The sequence below is a fragment of the Otolemur garnettii genome, unplaced genomic scaffold (assembly GCF_000181295.1).
Source record: "Otolemur garnettii isolate 467f Iridium unplaced genomic scaffold, OtoGar3 scaffold00003, whole genome shotgun sequence".
NCBI lineage: Eukaryota > Metazoa > Chordata > Mammalia > Primates > Galagidae > Otolemur > Otolemur garnettii.
Window position 1 is genome coordinate 43250629 of NW_003852398.1, and position 19964 is coordinate 43270592.

Sequence of the window (19964 nt, forward strand, 5' to 3'; positions counted from 1 at the left end):
TGTGGCGGGCGCCTGTGGTCCCAGCTACTTGGGAGGCGGAGGCAGGAGACTCGCTTGAGCCCAGGAGTTGGAGGTTGTTGTGAGCTGTAATGCCATAGCACTCTACCCAGGGGGACAGCTTGAGGCTCTGTCTCAAAAAAAATAAAATAAAATAAAGTGCTCTGTGATCCTACCACTGCACTCCTCCAGCCTGGGACAGAGTGAGACCCTGTCTCTAAAAAATATTAATAATTGCTTTAGGTATGGCACAGTGGCTCATGCCTGTAATCCTAGCACTTTGGGAGGCTGGTGGATTGCCTGAGCTCAGGAGTTCAAGACCAACCTAAGCAAGAGTGAAACTAACCCCTCTCTTAAAAAATTAGCCAGGCGTTGAGGTAGGTGCCTGTAGTCCCAGCTACTTGGGAGGCTAAGACAAGAGGATCACATTAGCCCAAGAGTTTGAGGTTGCTGTAACTTATGACACAGAGAGAGTATGCCTCAAAATAATAATAATAATAATAATAATTACCAAAGGACAAAACATTGAAATGATATAGTAATGTCGTATTTGACTAAACAAATGTAATTAAACAATGGGAAAAGATTAAAGGCCTTTTTCAGTTTTTAAAATTGTTATAAAATATACATAACATAAAATTTGCCATCTTAACCATGTTTAAGTGTACAGTTCAGTGGCATTAAGTACATTTATATTACTGTGCAACCATTACCATCTTCCATCTCTACAGCATCATTATTGAAATGCAAATTAAAACTACACCAAGATACCACTGAGAAAACAATCAAACAAAAAAACAATAAGCAAGCATTGAGAAGCATTTGGAGAAACTGGAACTCCATTTTGCAAAACTGAAATTCAGTACCCAATAAATAGTAACTCCCCGTTTCCCCACCCACCCACCCTCTAACCCCTGGCAACCAATAGTCTATTTCCAGTCTCTATGATTTTTGAATTAATATATTAGTGGAATCATACAGTGGTTGTCTTTTTGTGACTGGATTATTTCACTTAGTATTATGTCCTTAAGGTTCATTTTTGTTGTAGCATTTGTCAGAGTTTTGGTCCTTTTAAAGGCAGAATAAGATTCCATTTTATTTACCACATTTTGCTTATCCATTCATCCGGCAATGGACACTTGAGTTGCCTCCAAGTTTTAGCTATTGTGAATAACGTTGTGAAATGTGGTACAGATATCTCTTGGAGACCCTGTTCTCAATTATTTTGGGAATATACCTAGAAATGGAATTGTTGGATCATATGGCAATTCTATTTTTAATTTTTTGAGGAACCATCATACTGTTTTCCACAGTGACTGTACCATTTTGTATTCCCACCAGCAAGCACAAGCGTTCCAGTTTCTCCAAATGCTTCTCAATGCTTGCTTATTGTTTTTTTGTTTGATTGTTTTCTCGGTGGTATCTTGGTGTAGTTTTAATTTGCATTTCAATAATGATGCTAAGGAGCATCTTTTCATGTGCTTTTGGCCAGTGGTATATCTCCTTTGAAGAAATGTCTGTTTTTTTATTGTTTTTGTGTTGGTGACAGCATCACTTTCCAAGAAAAGATCACTTTTAAAGTTAGGTTTATTGGACTATAATTTACATACAGCAAAATTAGCCCTTTACCGGGGTACAGTTCCATGAGTTTTAACAAATATTTGTATAAACAGTTTGGAAACCACCAAAAGCATGTAAATAAATGCTGTGGATACCTGGATATTGATAGGAAGGAAAAATCAAATCTACACTGTATTTTACTTACCACTGTAAGTTCTGGATGGATGAAAATCAAGGTATTTCTGAAAGCATTGAAAGGCCAGAAACACCACCATTTTTAAAGCAGAATTTTGTGACTCAAACAAACATAAGAAATTAACAATTACTAAGACAAAGCTTTGTATGTCTCTAATCTCAGTATGAAGTACCTAACTTCATAAGTGATTAAAAAAACAAAAGGGAAAAAAAAGTTTAACTTGAATCTAATCACACCTTTAGATTTAACGTCCAATTCACAGGAATTATGAGGATGAAGCTAATAATACTACAAGGGTAGAAAAGGCAAATCCAGACTGTGTGACATACTGTAAGACTGTAAGACATGGCCTGGGCTCTCAGGAGGATAGTGTCATTAAAGCAAGAACTGTTGACAATTTTAAAAGACTTAAGAAAAAAAAGTGTTACAAATTTAAAGAGATTTGAAATATATGCATCATCCAGATGTAATACGTGGTCCTAGTTGGGATCCAGTTTTGGACATAAAGCAAAGGAAATTTGGGGGAGACATGGAAAAATTTGAATGTAGACTGGAAATTAGATGATAAAGAGTTATTTTATTATAGTAGATGTGATTATATTTTGCTATGCAAGAAAATGATCTTTTTTTGAGCTGTATGTATATGAAAGCACTAGTGATACAGTATCACGTTATCTGTACTTTAAGCGTCATGCTGTCTGTGCTTTAAAATACTTCAGAAGAAATAGCCAGTTGAAGGAAAAAAATGGACATGACTAGGTAGTGAGATTCTATTACAAAAAATTTCAACTTTGTAACAGTGGGAAAATGTAACACTAAGACATAAGCTCTAGGATTGGAGCGGAAAAGATCTGTAATCAAAATGAATAATCTGTAAAATAAAAAGAGCTACAAAGGAAAATTAGTCAGGTCCGCCTTCTCAGTAAACTACTAGTTCTGAAAATTTTTTGGTTTTACTGGTACCAAAATTAATGAAATAAAAAAATCTACCTTGAGATACTATCTTATACCTAATAATGAACCTCTTTTTTTTTTTTTTATTTTCTTTTTGAGATAGGGTCTCACTCTGTTGCCCAGGCTGGAGTGCAGTAGTTTATATACTTTATTCTTATATACTTTCTTATATACTTTCTGACATAAATTCTGCCTTTTTCTGTTACTGATATTGGTACCTAGCTTTCTTTTGACTAATAATTATTCAGTATAATAGTAAGACGTCACTTAACTCATGCAGAAGTCCTTGAAAATTGTAACTTTAATTGAAACAATGTATAAGAAAACCAATTTTACCATACGCCAGTTAATATGAGTTAAGTTCCTGGGGCATCTTTTTTGTCACAAAAACATCATCAAATTTCTAAAGACCAAACACTTCTAATATTAAATCTTGAAATAAATATGAGCTATTATACATTTAAGAACAATTCCTGAAAATGAGTAAGGTAATTATTTACCCTCTTATTCCAGTTTAGGGGTGAGGGTGACCAGTCCTGTACCGGCAGCCCAGAGTGCAAGGTGGGCACCAGGACAGGACATCATTCCATCTCTGAGCACATCAACACACTGTGACCATTTAGACACACCAATTCACCTAATAAGTGTATCTTTGGAATGTGGGAGGACACTGGAGTACCCAGAAAAACATCCATAGGCCCATGGAGAGAATGTGCAGACTTCACATACATAGTAGCCCAGGTGGGAATTTATTTTTTTTTCCTCCTCAACAATGTAACAAACAAAGTTATTTGTGAACCTACTGTTATCAGTTTTTAAAAACATGTTGCCAGTTTGTAACCTATTAATAGAAATAAAGTTTGCCTTTTAAGGCAAAAGGATATGAATGTTACCTACTGATGTAACTTTTCAATATTATTCAGAGTCCTTTTTCTTAAATTATATAATTACCAATATTTTTTTAAAAAACAGGTTGCTAACTTCTATTCCCCTAAAATGATGTAGAGTTTTAAAAAGACTTTTATTTTTTCTCCCCTGATTTTCAACCTTTCTGTGTCATTTTGCGTTAAGTGTATCTCTTGAAAACAGCTGCATTTTTAATGCAATTTTATAGTATTTGCCTTTAATAGATGAGATTGATCTGTTTTCTATTACTGTGATTCCTAGTAAATTTGAACTTATTTCTCATATCTTTATATTTTTTCTTTGCAGCTTTTTTTCCTTTTCTGATTAAGATTGATTAAGCTTTTTTTTCTTTTCTGATTAGGATTGATTAAGCTTTTTTTTTATTCCCTGTTTTACTCTACAGGTTTAGAATTTATACATTCTATTTCTATTCTTTTAGTGAGTACTTTTAAATTTTTCACATTCCGGCTCAGCGCCTGTGGCCCAAATGGCTAAGGTGCCAGCCACATACACCTAAGGTGGCAGGTTCGAATCCAGCCCAGGCCGCCAAACAACGACGGCTGCAATCAAAAAATAGCCGGGTGTTGTGGCGGGTAGCTGTGGTCCCAGCTACTTGGGAGGCTGAGGCAGGAGACTCACTTGAGCCCAGGAGTTGGAGGTTGCTGTGAGCTGTGATGCCACAGCACTCTACCTGGGGGACAGCTTGAGGCTCTGTCTCAAAAAAAAAAAATTTTTTTTTCCACATTCCTATTTTGAAGTCTATCTTTAGAGCTTTCTGAACAGTACAAGAACTGTTAAATGTGCCAATTCTGATCATCCTTTCCCTTTCCCACATTATCACTGTTCACTATTTTTTGTTCCTCATTGTCTTGAAATAAGGAGCAAAGTAAGTTAAATTTTATTTTTTAATGGCATAATTTATTTAGGTTTACCAACATATTTATCAAATCTTTGATTCCCACTGCTCTGTACTACTCCTTCCTTCTGGGTTCATTCACTCATTGCATTAGCAAAACCATTAAAGCCTAGTGCCAGTGGATCTTCAGGGAAAGAAATCTCTGTGTGCTGATGTCAGGATTAGACAAAGTTATTTTTGTGAAAGTGGTTTATAAATTGTAAAGCACTACAAAAATACAAGGAATTTCTTTTTTATGCACTGAAATATTTTCAGAGGATGATCTGGTAAAATGTAACAAAAACTATAAAAATAATTACAAGCTCCTTACTAGAAGGAAACATATTTTTTAATTTTGCAAAGAGGTTTCTAGTAGCATTTTTAAAAATTGCAGAATGCTAGAAGTAACCTTAATCCCTATAAGTTTGAAAATGGTGAGGAAAACTGTGTACATCAGTTTTACTAATAACAGGTAACCATTAAAATAATAAGTAGGAAAACTATATAACTATATGAAAAAGAAATATTAATAAGCTAAAAAGATAAATATAAATTGCATATATTCATTGATTACAACTCTGTAAAAATGACTATGAATTAGTAAAGATTGGAAAACATCAAAAAACTGATAATTGCTATGCCAAGCAAAACAAGTTCTGTGTTTATTTTCCTATAATGTTATTTATTCAATTAAGAAATAACATTAAAGATATGCTTGGGGATCAAAAGGATGGAGGTCAGAATAGAGTCAAGAAGAGAAAGAGATGCTATCAATTCACATTTAGTCACCACAAAAAAATTGGGGCATCATGCCCAGTTGATTGATTAGAATCAGTTCATGGAAAAGTCATTTGACCTTAAAGGACTACACAGTCAGTAAAAACCACAGTTATCGGTTTTTAAAACATGTTGCCAGTTTGTAATCTATCAATAGGAATAAAGGTTTTAAGGCAAAAGGATGAATGTTATCCACTAATATATCTTTTTAATACTATTCAAAGTCTTTTCTAAGTTATATAATTACCAATAAATCTTTTTAAAAATGTTGATAATTTCTTTCTGTTCTCCTAAAATAATGTGGATTTTTTAAAAATGTCATGGTAGTTCATGTTGGCTGAGTCTCTCTAGCTGAGTCTTTGCCCCATCCTTTTCCCAGAAGTCCCACCAAAGATGTTTCAGCTTCTTCAGGCTCCTCTGCAAGGAATGGACTCCTTGAATTTCCCCAGTGCAGTAAGTGTTCTCTTAACTTTGTCTGTAGGTATTTGGAATTGATCGCCTTAAGTGAAATGGCAAATAACTAAACCAATTTTGCCATAGGCTAATGGGTGTAGATAAGTTCCTGGGACGTATTTCTTCTCACAAAAACACTACCAAACTTCTAAAGAAAGACCAAAACACTTCTAATATTAAACACAAATAGGAGCCACACATACATTTAAGAAAGATTCATAAAAACAAGTAAGATAGCCATGTGTGGGGACACATGCCTATAGTCCCAGCTCTTTGAAAGGCTGAGGTAGGAGGATTGCTGGACCGTAGGAATTTGAGGCTGCAGTGAGCTATGATTGTGCCACTGTACTCCAGCCTAAATGACAGAGTGAGATCCTGTCTCAAAATAAAACAAAACAGGCTTGGCACCTGTGGCTCAAGTGGCTAAGGCACCCAGCCACATACCCCTGAGCTGGAGAGTTCAAATCCATCCCAGGCCTGCCAAACAACAATGACGGCTGCAACCAAAAATTAGCTGGGCGTTGTGGCGGATGCCTGTAGTCCCAGCTACTTGGGAGGCGGAGGCAGAAGAATCACTTGAGCCCAGGAGTTGGAGGTTGCTTATAAGCTGTGATGCCACAGCACTCTACCCAGGGCGACAGCTTGAAGCTCTGTCTCAAAAGATAAATAAATAAATGAATAAATAAAACAAAAACCCCACAAACAAAAAACAAAGGAGATAATGATTAACCCAGTTATTCCAGTTCAGAGTCGTGATTGGCTAGGTCCTCTCCAGGCAGCTCAGGATGTAAGCTGGGCACCTAGCCTGGGCAGGATGCCATTCCATAACAAGACACACCCCTACTCACACTAGAGCCAGTTCATGTAACATGCACACATCTTTGGGATGTGTACCAGATATGGAAAGAACATGCAAACTCCACACGGACAGTGGTCCAGCCAGGAATCCATTGTTTCTCATCAAAGATATAACAAAACAACATTGAACTAAATACAGTGTCATTCAAGGACCTGCTGAATTCACATTAATTTGTTCAATGAATAGAACCAAGTGCCTACTTGTTCATTCAGTTATGTATTCAACAAACACTAACTGAATGCCTCTAATAGGGTAGTCCTCGAGGATAAGAGATCAATTACATAAAAACTTTATTCTCAAGGAGCTCACAGTCAAGTGGTGAAGTAAAAAGGTCTCAAGTACATGACATTCATAGAATACAAAATCTTTTTAGGGGGAAGAGCAGGGTCTTGCTATCTTGCCCAGGCTGGTCTTGAACTCTGGAGCTCAGATGATCCTCCCACCTCAGACTCCTAAGCAAAATTCTTTTAGTAATAATGGTAAAAACAATCATTAATGTTTTTTCAACTTACAGTGTCCTTTTTAATAAACTTTTTAAAGTAGTTTCAGATTTACAGAAAAGTTTCAAGAATATTACAAACAGTTCTGATGTACCTTGCACCCAATTTCCCCTGTTGTTAACATTACTATGGTACATGCATCACAGCTAAAGGACACTAAACTCCAGGTTTTTTAAAAATTTCCTTAGTTGTATCTATTGTCTTTTTTCTGTTCCTGGATGGGAACAGTCATCCAGGATGCCAGATTACATTTACGCATCATGTCTCTTAGAGGCCTCTGGGCTGTAATGATTTCTCAAGACTCTTGTCTTGAGGAGTACTGGTCAGGCATTTTGTCCTTCCATTTGGGAATGTGTAGTGTTTTTCTCAGTCACAGCTACTTGGAAGGCAGAGGCAAGAGGATTGCTTGAGGCCAGAAGTTGCAGGCTGCAGTGAGTTACAGGATGACTCCACTGTACTCTAGCCTGGGCAATGAGAGTGAGGTCTTGTCTCAAAAAAACCCAAACAAAAAACTCCCACGTAAGTACAAAGGTAGTTGCAAGGTGCTGGGTGGAGGGAGGATTGGGCGCTCTTGTTTAATGGATAGAATTTCAGTTTTTCAAGATGAAAAGAACTGTGGTGATTTGTTGTACAACATTATGAATGTACTTAACACTGAACTGTACGTTTAAAAATGGTTAGGTCTGGGTGCAGTAGCTCATACCTGTAATCCTAGCACTCTGGGAGGCTGAGACCAGTGGATTGTCTGAGCTCACAGTTTTGAGACCAGCCTGAGTCAGAGCAAGACCTTGTCTCTAAAATAGCCAGGCATTGTGGCAGGCATCTGTAGTCCCAGCTATTCCGGAGAAGGCTAAGGCAAGAGGATGAATTAAGCCCAGGTTTGAGGTTGCTATGAGCTATGAGGCTACAGCACTCTACCAAGGACAACAAAGTGATACTGCCTCCAAAAAAATAAAATAAAATAAAATAAAAATGGGTAGGGTAATAAATTTTGTGTTATGTGTATTTACAACAGTTAAAAAGTTTTTAAAAATATAATTTTGATTAAGAAGTTTTTTTGGCTTTTCTTTTTGTTTTTTATTTTGAGACAGAGTCTCACTTTGTCACCCTTGGTAAAGTGCAGTGTCATCACAGCTCACAATAACCTCAAACTCTTGGGCTCAACCATTTCTCTTGCCTCCGCCTCCCAAGTAGCTGGAACTACAGGTGCCTTCCACAATGCCTGGCTATTTTCAGAGATGGGGTCTTGCTCTAGTTCAGCCTGGTATCGAACTCCTGAGCTCTAGCAATCCACCCACCTCAGCCTCCCAGAGTGCTAGGATTACAGGCATGAGCCACTATGCCCCGCTGATTAAGAAGTATTTTTCAGGCTTGGCGCCTGTGGTTCAAGTGGCTAAGGCACCAGCCACATACACCTAAGGTGGCGGGTTCAAATCCAGCCTGGGCCCGCCAAACGACAATGACGGCTACAGCCAAAAAATAGCTGGGCATTGTGGCGGGCACCTGTGGTCCTAGCTACTTGTGAGCTGTGATGCCACAGCACTGTACCCAGAGGGACAGCTTGAGACTCTGTCTCAAAAAAAAAGAAGTATTTTTCATAACTAGCTCTCCAATAGGAACCTACAGTCATGCTCTAAAACTGAGGCCTTAAGATGGCACACTAGGGGCGGCGCCTATGGCTCAGTGGGTAGGGCGCTGGCCCCATAGACTGAGGGTGTCGGGTTCAAACCCGGCCCCAGCCAGCTAAAATGGCAATGATAGCTGCAACAATAAATAGCTGGGTATTGTGGCGGGCACCTGTAGTCCCAGCTACTCAGGAGGCTGAGGCAAGAATTGCCTAAGCCCAAGAGTTGGAGGTTGCTGTGAGCTATGATGCCAGGCACTCTACTGAGGGCAACAAGGAAACTCTGTCTCAAAAAAAAAGGCACACTATACACAATATCATATCAAAGGAATGTTCAATTAACATGACTGTCATTCCAACATTGGGAAAGCAGGAGATTACACATAATAATCAGGATTTTAGACTTTGGAAAACTGGATGATCTGGCAATATAAGCTCAAGGATGTCACATGGCAACAATCAACTGGGGCCAAGTAGCAGCTGCCGCCTTTAGACAGATCACCCATGCTGTAGTTCACTGTGGCTCCCACCACCTTCATTGTGTTACACCTTGCTCACTTTGCTCATTTATTACTCCTCTAAAAATAGTAAATAGTTGGCAAGCACTCTCTGTCTTTAGGGAAGGCTGGTACAGTGGTATCACAGTCTGTTGCTACCAAGATTGCCTGTGCATCACTGTGATAGGATTTAAACACTCATAACTTTGTGTATGTAAGGTACTAAAATACATGTTCCAAATTATTTGGTAATTTCTCTGAAACCTTCCTCCAAGCCCACACTTCCTCAGTGTAGATGAAAGGCATCAAGGTGAACCAGAGAGATCTTTCACATATCATCTGGAGAGAGAAGGCTCCTGCCAGAACTCACCTTCCATTTTGAGAGCCCTGGCACCTTGGACCAAGCCCATTGTGATTCCTACCTTGCTCTGAATAGATTTGCTGATGTGAGCCACTATCTCTCTGGCAGTCTCAAGGAAAACACTTCTCAAGTGTTGAAATCAGATACATACAACTGAGAACCCAGAACTTGAGCATAAACAAAACCAGACCCAATACCGGAAGGCTGCTGATGAAATCCTGCACTATTACCATACCGTTTCATGTGTATTAAAGTTGTGTCTACCTCACAGCCGCCTCTGCTTCTCATATAGAACTGCATCCAGCTTTGTAAAAGGGTTCTGAGTAACAGTTTGTGTTTGAGACCATCTGTCCTAGATGCCCAAGACAGTCCTAAAGTCAGGCTTCTAGACTGCCAACACAGAACGACTTTGGGATGGCTCAGTGAAACCTTCCCTTAGAAACAGTGGCCTACACTCCATCCTGTGTGCTCAGGCCAGGGGAGAAGGAAGTGTGCCGTCTAGAAGGTGGTCTCATTTGCTCCTTTCTGGGATTGCAGGTCTGAGCCTAAGGGACAAAGGCTGATTCCCCTAATTAGATATATTCATACATGGCCCACCTAAGGTGTGAAAGGTCATCCCCACCTTTGTAAGACACAAAGGAGTTGGCATTCCCATGTGTTATGTCTGTGACGTATATAATATTTACTGGCTGCCTTTCCTTCTTACTGCCTAGGGCCCCATGTTCCTCGGCTATGCAGTTTAGGTGGGATGAGATGCACCTCTAGCCGATCAATACATTCTGTACCCTGGTGACAGTTCAAGAGCGAACATGTGACCCTTGCCAGAAGGAGACTAAGTTTATGGCTTTTGATCCAAAAATCAGAAAAACACAGCTGTGTTTTTTCCTGCTGCTCATGAACAGGATACATACAGCTCCAGGAGTTTTAACATTATCTTGGGACCTCTATAGGAAAGCTGCCCAATGAAGTCAAGGAAAAGTTACCGAAGCAATTAAAGTATAAAGGAGCCTCCATTTCTGGACTGTTTGGTTACATGAGCTAATAAATTCCCTGTTTATCTGCAACCACTTTGGTTAGGTTTTCTGTCATTGGCAACAGAAAAGATCCTAATCAAGACCCCATTGAACACAACTTGACCCTACTAAGTTAGTCTCTGTTTTAATCACTGTCTTCCTACCAGTCTTTCGGATTTCTTTTAAGCAGAGCAGTCTAGCTACAACCATGGCAGAACTTAGTCAATCAGAATAAATATTCCCAATATTTATGTATTTTAGCACAAAATTCTGTGTAGTGGTTTACATTATACTTCTCCTTTTTACACACATCTTTTAAAAGGAAACGCAATCTTCTGATTTTAAGAAATGCAAATGTGGGGCAATGATACATCAACCCAAAGATTTTCTTTTGTCATAGGAAATGTTTTTGAAGGGGGAAAATAGGGATTTTTATTATTAAAAGATAAAGGTAAATTTATTTTTTAACCATACAAAGCATTGGAAACATTTAGTTTCACAATATGCCATTATTAGGTGTTCTCTATCTGATTGTTAGAAATTATTCATTTCCTCAAAGAGAGAGAATAAATTGGTTGGGGATGCAATCTTGTACTAGGCACTTTCTTTGCCAAAGGCAAACACTGAGCATTTCAGAGCCATGAGGATGCTTCTGCGTTTGAGTTTGCTGGCTCTTGGAGCTGCCTGCGTTTGTGCCATTCCCATCGAAATTTCCATGAGTACACTGGTGAAAGAGACCTTGGCGCTGCTTTCCACTCATCAAACTCTGCTGATACACAATGAGGTAATTTTCGTTTTTGATTCCTACAGTCTTTAAAATGCATAGGAAATCATTGTGGTGGTTCATGTACTATGTATAAAGAACTGTTATACATAAGAAAATTCTGAATGTATTAGCAGTACCTAGGTGATTAACCACACCACTAGCAAGCATTATATGAAAAGTTGTGAATGCTAGAGTACTTTTAAAATGATTATATTTCCTTTCCTTTTCAGACCCTGAGGATTCCTGTTCCTGTCCATAAAAATGTAAGTTATATTATGATTCAATAAAATGGTTATGTGTATATGTAAATTTCATATTTTAAGCTATAAATCCTTAGTTATTATTGGAACTCTTTAATTTTCTGTATTTTCTTCTCATTTGGGTAGATGTGAATGTTTGTGGTTATAAATGTTATGGAAGACTTTTTAACAAATAGAACCCATTAACCAGTGGATCAGGCCCTTTGGTGATGTAGTCAGTTTTCTGTCCCAAAGAGCCTCATGTCAGGGATTCTTTCCAGAGAATTCCACACTAGGTGAAAGGTACCTGCTAGTCTCTATTGATTTTTGACGATCTATGGCCTTCTTCTCTTTAATGTCTTTCTGAAAGTATTAGCAACTTACAGTTATGTTTTTAGAATCATGATTAGTATACACTAAAATATATAACAGGCCAGGTATGATGGCTTGTGCCTGTAATCCTAGCACTCTGGGAAGCCAAGGTGGGGGAGAATCACCTGAGCTCAGGAGTAGGCAACCAACCTGAACAAGAGCAAGACCACGTCTCTACTAAAAATAGAAAAACTAGCTGGGCATGGTTGCGGGTGCCTGTAGTCCTAGCTACTCAGGAGGTTGAGGCAAGAGGATTACTCAAGTCCGACAGTTTGAAGTTGCTGTGAGCTAGATGGCACTCTACCCAGGACATCAGCATGAGACTTTGAGTCAAAAAAATAAATACAATAAAAAATAAAACAAAATAAAATATACAACAAGCGCCCTATATTAATAATTTCTACATATTTCAGTGATATGACTAATGGTATTGTATACATTTGGAACATGTGCCAATGATATGAAAATGTGAAATATTTTATTAGTTTAAATAGAACAAATTTACCATATAGAACTATGAAAGGAAACACGATGTGAGTTTTATGAATAACGTAATTATATCATACTTCCTAAACCCTTTATTTCTGGGTAACTAGTTAATTTATATCATTTATAAAACTCCTAGTAATTTTGTAAATTTCATCTACTATTTGAAAATTTTATCTCAGTATGAGGTGGTTTGCCACCTGGAAAAGGAACAGATAAAAAACTCTTTGAAGGCTGAGCAAAGTGGCTCATGCCTATAATCCTAACACTGTGAGAGGCCGAGGTGGAAAGGATCCTTTGAGCTCAGGAGTTTGAGACCAGCCTGCTACAAGAATGAGACCCTATCTCCGCTAAAAATAGAAAAATTAACTGGGCATAGTGGTGGGCGCCTGTAATCCCAGCTATTTGAAAGGCTGAGGAAAGAGAAGGGCTTAAACCCAAGAGTTTGGAGTTGCTGTGCACTAGGCTGATGCCTGGGGCAACAGAGTAAAACTCTGTCTCCAAAAAATAATAATAATACTTTTTGAAGAAAGGAACTCATGTAAATACCACAAAACAAAGTCTTAACCTTTTAGATAAAAATTTTTTCTAACTTGTTTATTTTTAATTGACAAATTCTAAAATGTACCTATTTATCATATGTGATATTTTGAAATATATGTACATCGTGGAATAGCTAATGGACCAAATTTTACACCTTGTTTTGATTATCTGCATTCTAAAAATCTTCTTCATTCAGCACCAACTTTGTACTGAAGAAATCTTTCATGGACTGGACACACTGAGGAATCAAACTGCACATGAGGATGGTGTGGAACAACTATTCCAAAACTTGTCTTTAATTAAAAAGTACATTGACCGCCAGAAAGTAAGTTAGAGACATTCAGTGCAAACTGTATTTGTCTGGCTGTGCCTCCTTCTTCAGGAATCGACTGTTTTCTACAATATCTATTGTCATTTCTTTTCACAGAAAAGGTGTGGAGAAGAAAGACGGAAAGTAAAGCAATTCCTCGATTACCTGCAGGAGTTTCTTGGCATAATAAATACTGAGTGGACAATGGAAAGTTGAGACTAAACTGGTTTATTACAGCCAAAGATTTTGGAAGAGGAGAAGGCTGTTTCATTGCAGCAAGAATGTGGGCCAGTGAAGGCTGGGGTCTTGATTTTCAGTATACTTAAACTTCAGAGGCAAAATAAATATTTCAGGCACACTGCTGCTTTATCACCTCACACAAGCAGAAAGCATAAAGTATTTGAGATATATTTTAGATAACAGAATCATTGAAGTATTTTTCTCCAGTCTGCTCCAGACAAAATAGATATGTACTGTTATTTAACTTAACATTCTGTAAAGTGTCTGTTAACTTAATATTATTTATGAAATGATTAAGAATGTGGTAAATTAATATTTATTTCATGTTATGTTTCAATAAAACAAACAATAGATTTGTTTAATTTGCTGCTGGCCTCTGTCTTAACACTTATAATTAGCACAGTCCATGTGAGCACATGCTGGGTGTGAAGGGAGGTCTGAGCTCATGCTAGAGGAGCCTTCCCTTATCCCTGGAGAATTCTCAGGGTTTCAAGGAACACCAAGGGGGCAAGTGGTCTGGTAGGACTTCATAGGTATGTGGGGAGCAGGGACATGGGCAGTAGCTGAACCTGGTTTCCTCTCCACAGTATACCCAGAGCCTAGGATGGTATAGGTAGATGGTAGGAAATGAATGAATGAATGAATGAATGAGCTTTCCAGGACTAGCTACAGAATTGAAATGGCTTGGAGGGCCCCCCTGGGTGGAGGACAGTGCAGGAACCTGTAACTAGGTTTCTTTCCAGTCTGTGAGAGGAATTTGGCAAAGCAATCCCACTGCCAGTTCAGGGAGAAATCCAGAAACCCTCTCTGTCAAGGTCAGCCCTGGACTGGGCTGGGCCAGGGCTCTATGGCCAGGAGGAGTTCTTCTTCACCCCATCTGGCATTACAACATAACAACAAAGGAGCAGATAAGCACTGGTAGGGCTGTCCTACTGGAAAGGCTAGGTCCTAGAGGGGACTGCTGTCCTATATTACAAGGGACAGAGCCATGCCAGGCAGAACAGCACTCTAAATCTGCCTGGTTATGACTGTCAGTAGTGTAACTGGAGATTCTTCTGTTTGAGAAAACTTTCAAGGATCCAGAAAATATTTTTAAAACTGAGATGGATCTGAAGGAAAGACCTAGTAACAATATTCAACTATGCCATTAATTCTTTCATTCCACAAATATTTACTGGTCACAGGCTCTGTGCTGGGTGTGGGATACAGCTGTGGGCTGAGGTCCTTAGAGACCAAAGCCATTGCCCAGGCATCATACAGATTGTTGCAATTATTAGACTCAACTGTTGTGTGAAGCAATTGCTCCTACTCTTTCTGAGCATGAAAGAGGACCCAGAGCAGACACGGACTCCCAAGTGGGAAGGTGCAAGTCCTTCTGTGGAAACAGGAGTATTTTCCTTCCAGGCATGGTCAGGACTCCACCATGGCACAGGCCCCCCACTTGCACACATACCAAGCCCCAGGAGCAGCAGGGAGGGAGGAAGATGGATGAGCACAGCACCTTCCTGACTGCTCTAGAAACTGACAGGAAACAGGAAACTCAAGTTGCAGAAAGACTGACTTTCAACTTAATTCGATTCAGCAATTATTTACTGAGCTCTAGTATGTCCCAGGACTATTTTAGGGACTAGGATTCATCAGTGAATAAAACAGATACAATTCTCTACCCTGGTAGATTTATATTCTTTCTTCAAAAACTCATGTTCCCACTTCTTTATCAGGATCCGATATAGCTAATGTGGATTTAAGACCATAACATGGCATCTACAGCCCCTCTAATGAACCCTCACTCATCTGCCAGGTCCCAGAGAAGCTAAAAGCAATCAGGGCTGTTTGTCACTAACCAAAATGGAGCTTCTTAGATGTACCAGGACCATTTAAGGCAGAAACCATGATTCTCCAACAGTCTGTACTTCCCCTGTAGAAACAAAGGCAGCTTGATGACCCTGACCAGAGGGAGTGGGTTCCTGCCAACTCACATACACGGACCCTCCCACAGGCCTGACTAGAACCCAAGGTATCAGGGGAGAGGGATCTGGCAGGCTCCCAGTAATAAAAAAATATTTTTTCATGAGTCTTGCTTTGCTCTTAAAAGCTTATGCCAACAATAGAAAGTCTATTTTCATGTGTGGCGCCTGTGGCTCAAAGGATTAGGGTGCCAGCACTATATACTGGAGGTGGAGGGTTCGGACCCAGCCCTAGCCAAAAACTGAAAAAAGAAAAAAAGAAAGTCACTTTTCACTTTATCTGGGTGATGCCACTGTTGTGATTAAGTAGGAAGAGCCAGTGTGGACTATTAGGCTTATTTTTGGAGAAACACAGAGGAACCTTCCCAGAGAAACCAGTCATTCTCTGTTAGCCCTCCTCATGCCACAAAGCCTGCTGTTGCTCCCTTCCTTCTCCTTTCCCCATTTTGAGGTTTCTTACTTTGGCTAATAGGCTGTGACTACCTCCCTGTCACCTTTCTGGATGCCCCCCTGATTTTTACCCTCTGTGTCCTTCCTTGTACCTACCACTCAGGCTCTGAGATGTCTCTCTGGTTGCCTCTCTCCATCTCAACTGCTGTGGTTCAGCCATCACCCCTCACCTAGGCTCAGCCACCGCCAGCTCCCTACTTCAGGTTCTCCCCATGCCTGTCAGGTCAGGGCTGTTGATAAAACACATCCACATCCACATGTCCCTATTGTGCATAAAAACCTCTGACTCACTACCATCTGCCAGGCTCCTTCCCAGGTCACATGAGGTCTACCTCTGCCTCTCCAACATACAGAAATAGAGAAATACAGGCATCGCCCACTTAGCATCATTGGCAAGAAAGCATTAACCAGGAGCCACGTTTCTGTTATTTTAAATGGGAAAATTTTCAGTGCATTACATCTCAACTCAAAACCCTAAACCAATTTCTTAAAACACAAAACACAGTAAAACACCTAGATATAAGAAACAAACACATTAAGATGTAAACAAGTTTTTAAATTATATTTACTTATTTAATTGTGGTAAAAGAAGGATGTGAAATGTTTAAAACAGAACTTCCTGATCACTCAACAGCTAATATGGTTGTTGCTTTGTTCGTTCAACCTGCTGCATGGATCCTTAGTTGACATTCACAGCCTTTCTGACTGTCAACTCTGATTTGCTATCAGTTGTATTTGGAATAAGCCTAAAGATTTTTTCCATTGACTCCCCTCATCACTTCGCTAAAAAAAAATTATTGTATTTGGAGGACATTAATATAAAATATTTCTAATATAAATCTGGGTGGGAAAGCATTACATTGAGAGACATATTCTACGAAGAAATATTCTATATGGAAAATGCCAATTGGGAAGATGTTCCACAGGGAATGCTAGCTTTTATTCCTCCTAAAGTACCCTGTGAATTTTCACACCTCTGTGTCTTTGCCCACACTGTACCCTCTGTCTCAGTACATCTGCCCTTTGCCACCCAGTGACCTTGTAATTGCCCTTTAGATATTTTCATTCATCCCTTATTTGTTTATTTATTTATTTATTTATATTTAGAGATAGGATCTCACTGTATTGCCCAGGCTAGACCCTGACTCCTGAACAAAGGATCCTCTTGCCTCAGCCTCCTGAGCAGCTAGAACTATAGGTTTGTGCTTCCTCATCTGGCTGCCCCTCCCTCTTGGCTCTCATAGTCCAGCTCAAATGCTACTTCCTCTTTGAATCTCTCCCTGCCTAGCCAAGCTGAATTACCTGCTCTCTTCCCGCATGTAATTGGCTCAGTGTTCTGGAATGCTTCCAGGTTATGATGCCTCCATCTAAACAATCACTTCTATGATTTCCTTGGGAGAGAATAAGAGTCATGGAGAATCACGTGTCACTTCTTACATATTTCCACTCATACCATGTTGGATAGAGCGAGTCATACTGTCACAGTTCTCCCATGTGTCCAGAAAGAAAGGAGAATTAGAAATATCGCAGAGTAGCGCTGATATCTAACACAAAAAAAACTCTCAACAAAGACAATGTTCTAGCACTTTGCCTAAGAAAGGAATAAACTACTATTTACTTACCATCTACCATGGGGTAGATACTTCTTAGACATGTAATACAAGTATCTCCATAAACTCTCATTATAAACCAATGAAAGCAGTATTATTCATTTTTTTATGATATGGAATCAAAAGTTCAGAGTTTAAATTTTTGTCCAGTGTCACAGAGATAATACACAATAGAGTTGAGATTCAAATCTTGGTATGTGCCTTTTTTTTTTTTTCAATTTGAAAGCAGTCACTGTTTATTAACTGACCAGATTACAAAAAAAATCAGGGCAGATACCTTAGTTCATTCTTCTAATAAGCCTATTGATTTGGTCTTCCCTGTTACCAGCATCTCCACCTTCTACAAAGTGGGTTGTCTTTTTCTTCATTCCACCCTGTGGAGATGATAACTTGAAGGGCCACAAGAAGTTATTTGCTTCTTTGAAGCGTTTTCCAACAGTATAGATCTCATGAATCAGATCCTCCATGTAGATGATACCATATTTACCAAGAGATGGTGCAAACTGTTATCAGTCAATGCAATTTGTTTCTTATTGATTTTGCCATAACCACGCTTGTATATTAGCTCATTTACTGACTTCAGATTTGGGTACCCCCGTGCAATATACAGTTCTACAATCCTCAGCACATTCATGGAAGACTTCTTGAGCTTAACAAAAGTTCCATTGAAGATCTGGTGAAGGTGAAAAGCTGCAACACCTTTAGGACCTTTGGACTCACACCATTGATACCTCTGATCCTGATGGCAAATGCCAATTTGGGTTCTGCAGGTACATAGAAGTTGCCAGCTTTTCTTGCCATCCTATCCATCCGAATCTCAGTTCTGTACATCTGCCTGTATTGTTTATGATAATGCTTAGCTTTTTCATTGATAAGCTTCCTCCTTGCCTTTCAAAGCATCTTTTGGGCACATTTCTTTCTCAGATGCTTAATCTTCAGCTCTGCAAAATTCTTTTGCTTTTTCTTAAGGGTTTCTGGCACAGTAGGAACCTTCTTTTTCTTCTCTCCGACACCCTCCATGGTTCCAGCCGGAAAAGAGAAAACGGTATGTGCCATTCTAAACCTCCTATAACTTCTGAGAAAGTCTTATTCCCGTGGTGGAATTCAGTGAAATAGATGATTGATCAGCACATCCAAGCCAGCTTTTTGTGGTCCTCAGTACAGTTAGTGGTATCCTGAAGTGCCTGCAAGAGGAAGAAAGGAGGAAGAACAAGGCTGGAGGAAGATGGGCGGTGGCCTTTACAGAATTCTATCCTTGCTGCTTATTTTTCTTGCATTGTGCTGTGGGATATAGGAGGAATAGGTGTATTTCCTTGGTTTCGACTCTGCTCACAACTCAGTAAGAAGAAGAGGTTAATCCAGATTCATAAAAATGGTCCCGCAAAGATAAGGTATTCATTTAATTCACCCACAGTCACTACACCTGTGTTTACTATGGAGCCAGTGTTGTGGTTATTACCAAGAACCAAGAAAACTTGATTTCCTTGAGAACAAACCCTGCCTCTTTCTGAAACAAGCCAATGACAGCCAACATAATCAAGGTGAAAATGCTTGGGATTGTAGCCAGCTTACTGATAACAGGTCCCCAGTAAATTAGACCACTCTTACGTCATCCCCCAAATCTCAGCCATCCCATGCCAGCAACTAAGGGATATACCATATACACTGAGGCAAGCTGGGAAGGTGCTTGTTACCTTCCTCTAAACACCACACGAATTCAAGTGCAGAAGCCAAAAATTTCCAAGTGACTAGCTACCTCTGACCAGAGAAATCAGTGCAGAGCCTGGAAATGGCCCCACTCCCTTCCTTCCTCCTGGTATAGTGCAAGGTTTGCTTCTGGACAGAACAAGCCCAAGAGACTGGCCCCTTACAACCATGGACCAGTGTTATGGCAACTAGGGTGGGAGGAAATGGTTCAGTCCCTTCTGGACACTTTCTCATGGGGAAAATTTTGTCCCTCACCACCATTACATCACCACAAAACTTCCTACGGAGCCTTCTAAGAGCAAATTTCCCCAAGTCTAATCCAGTCTCGCTCTGCTGACTTCTTAGAGCTGAGTGTGCCATTATTCTCTACAAAAAATGTTTTTTTGGATCCCAGTACATACAGGAAGAAGCCACAGGAGATATGGAGGATGAAAGACATCTAATGTGTATCTACTCAGATTTCTAGAAAGACAGAGCAAAGGAAACAGAGAAAGGGATAAATAGTACTATAAATAAAAAGAAACCCACACCCAGGTATGTCATAATAACCTAAATGCCGGCTCAGCGCCTATGGCTCAACCGGCTAAGGCGACAGCCACATACACCTGAGCTGGCGGCTTCGAATCCAGCCCGGACCCACCAAACAACAATGACGGCTGCAACCAAAAAAAAATGGCCGGGC

General features: G+C 39.6%; 1 protein-coding gene and 1 pseudogene across 3 annotated transcripts; one reads left to right on the top strand and one right to left on the bottom strand.

Annotated features, from left to right (window-relative positions):
* Positions 1 to 11215: 11215 nt before the first annotated feature.
* IL5 (interleukin 5) lies at positions 11216 to 13553 on the top strand. 2 transcript variants are annotated; one of them, XM_012807879.1, is made up of 4 exons: positions 11216 to 11376; positions 11589 to 11621; positions 13195 to 13327; positions 13426 to 13553. In XM_012807879.1, the coding sequence occupies exons 1-4, from the start codon at positions 11233 to 11235 to the stop codon at positions 13503 to 13505; spliced, it is 390 nt and encodes a 129-aa protein (XP_012663333.1). In that variant the 5' UTR covers positions 11216 to 11232; the 3' UTR covers positions 13506 to 13553. The 2 variants fall into 2 exon arrangements, with proteins under 2 accessions (XP_012663333.1, XP_003782257.1); XM_003782209.2 differs by having other exon boundaries at positions 13195 to 13323.
* A 4300-nt stretch (positions 13554 to 17853) lies between these two features.
* Positions 17854 to 18595, bottom strand: LOC100955694 (annotated as a pseudogene). Its single transcript, XR_152816.2, has one exon. The product of XR_152816.2 is annotated as a 60S ribosomal protein L7 pseudogene (transcript).
* Positions 18596 to 19964: the final 1369 nt, after the last annotated feature.

What these genes read in the sequence shown, in the direction of transcription:
- IL5 (XM_003782209.2), top strand. Translation starts at nt 11,233, where the DNA reads ATGAGGATGCTTCTGCGTTTGAGTTTGCTGGCTCTTGGAGCTGCCTGC. An exon ending in CTCTGCTGATACACAATGAG is followed by an intron (nt 11,377 to 11,588) that starts GTAATTTTCGTT and finishes TTTCCTTTTCAG; the next exon opens with ACCCTGAGGATTCCTGTTCC. An exon ending in AGTACATTGACCGCCAGAAA is followed by an intron (nt 13,324 to 13,425) that starts GTAAGTTAGAGA and finishes TTCTTTTCACAG; the next exon opens with AAAAGGTGTGGAGAAGAAAG.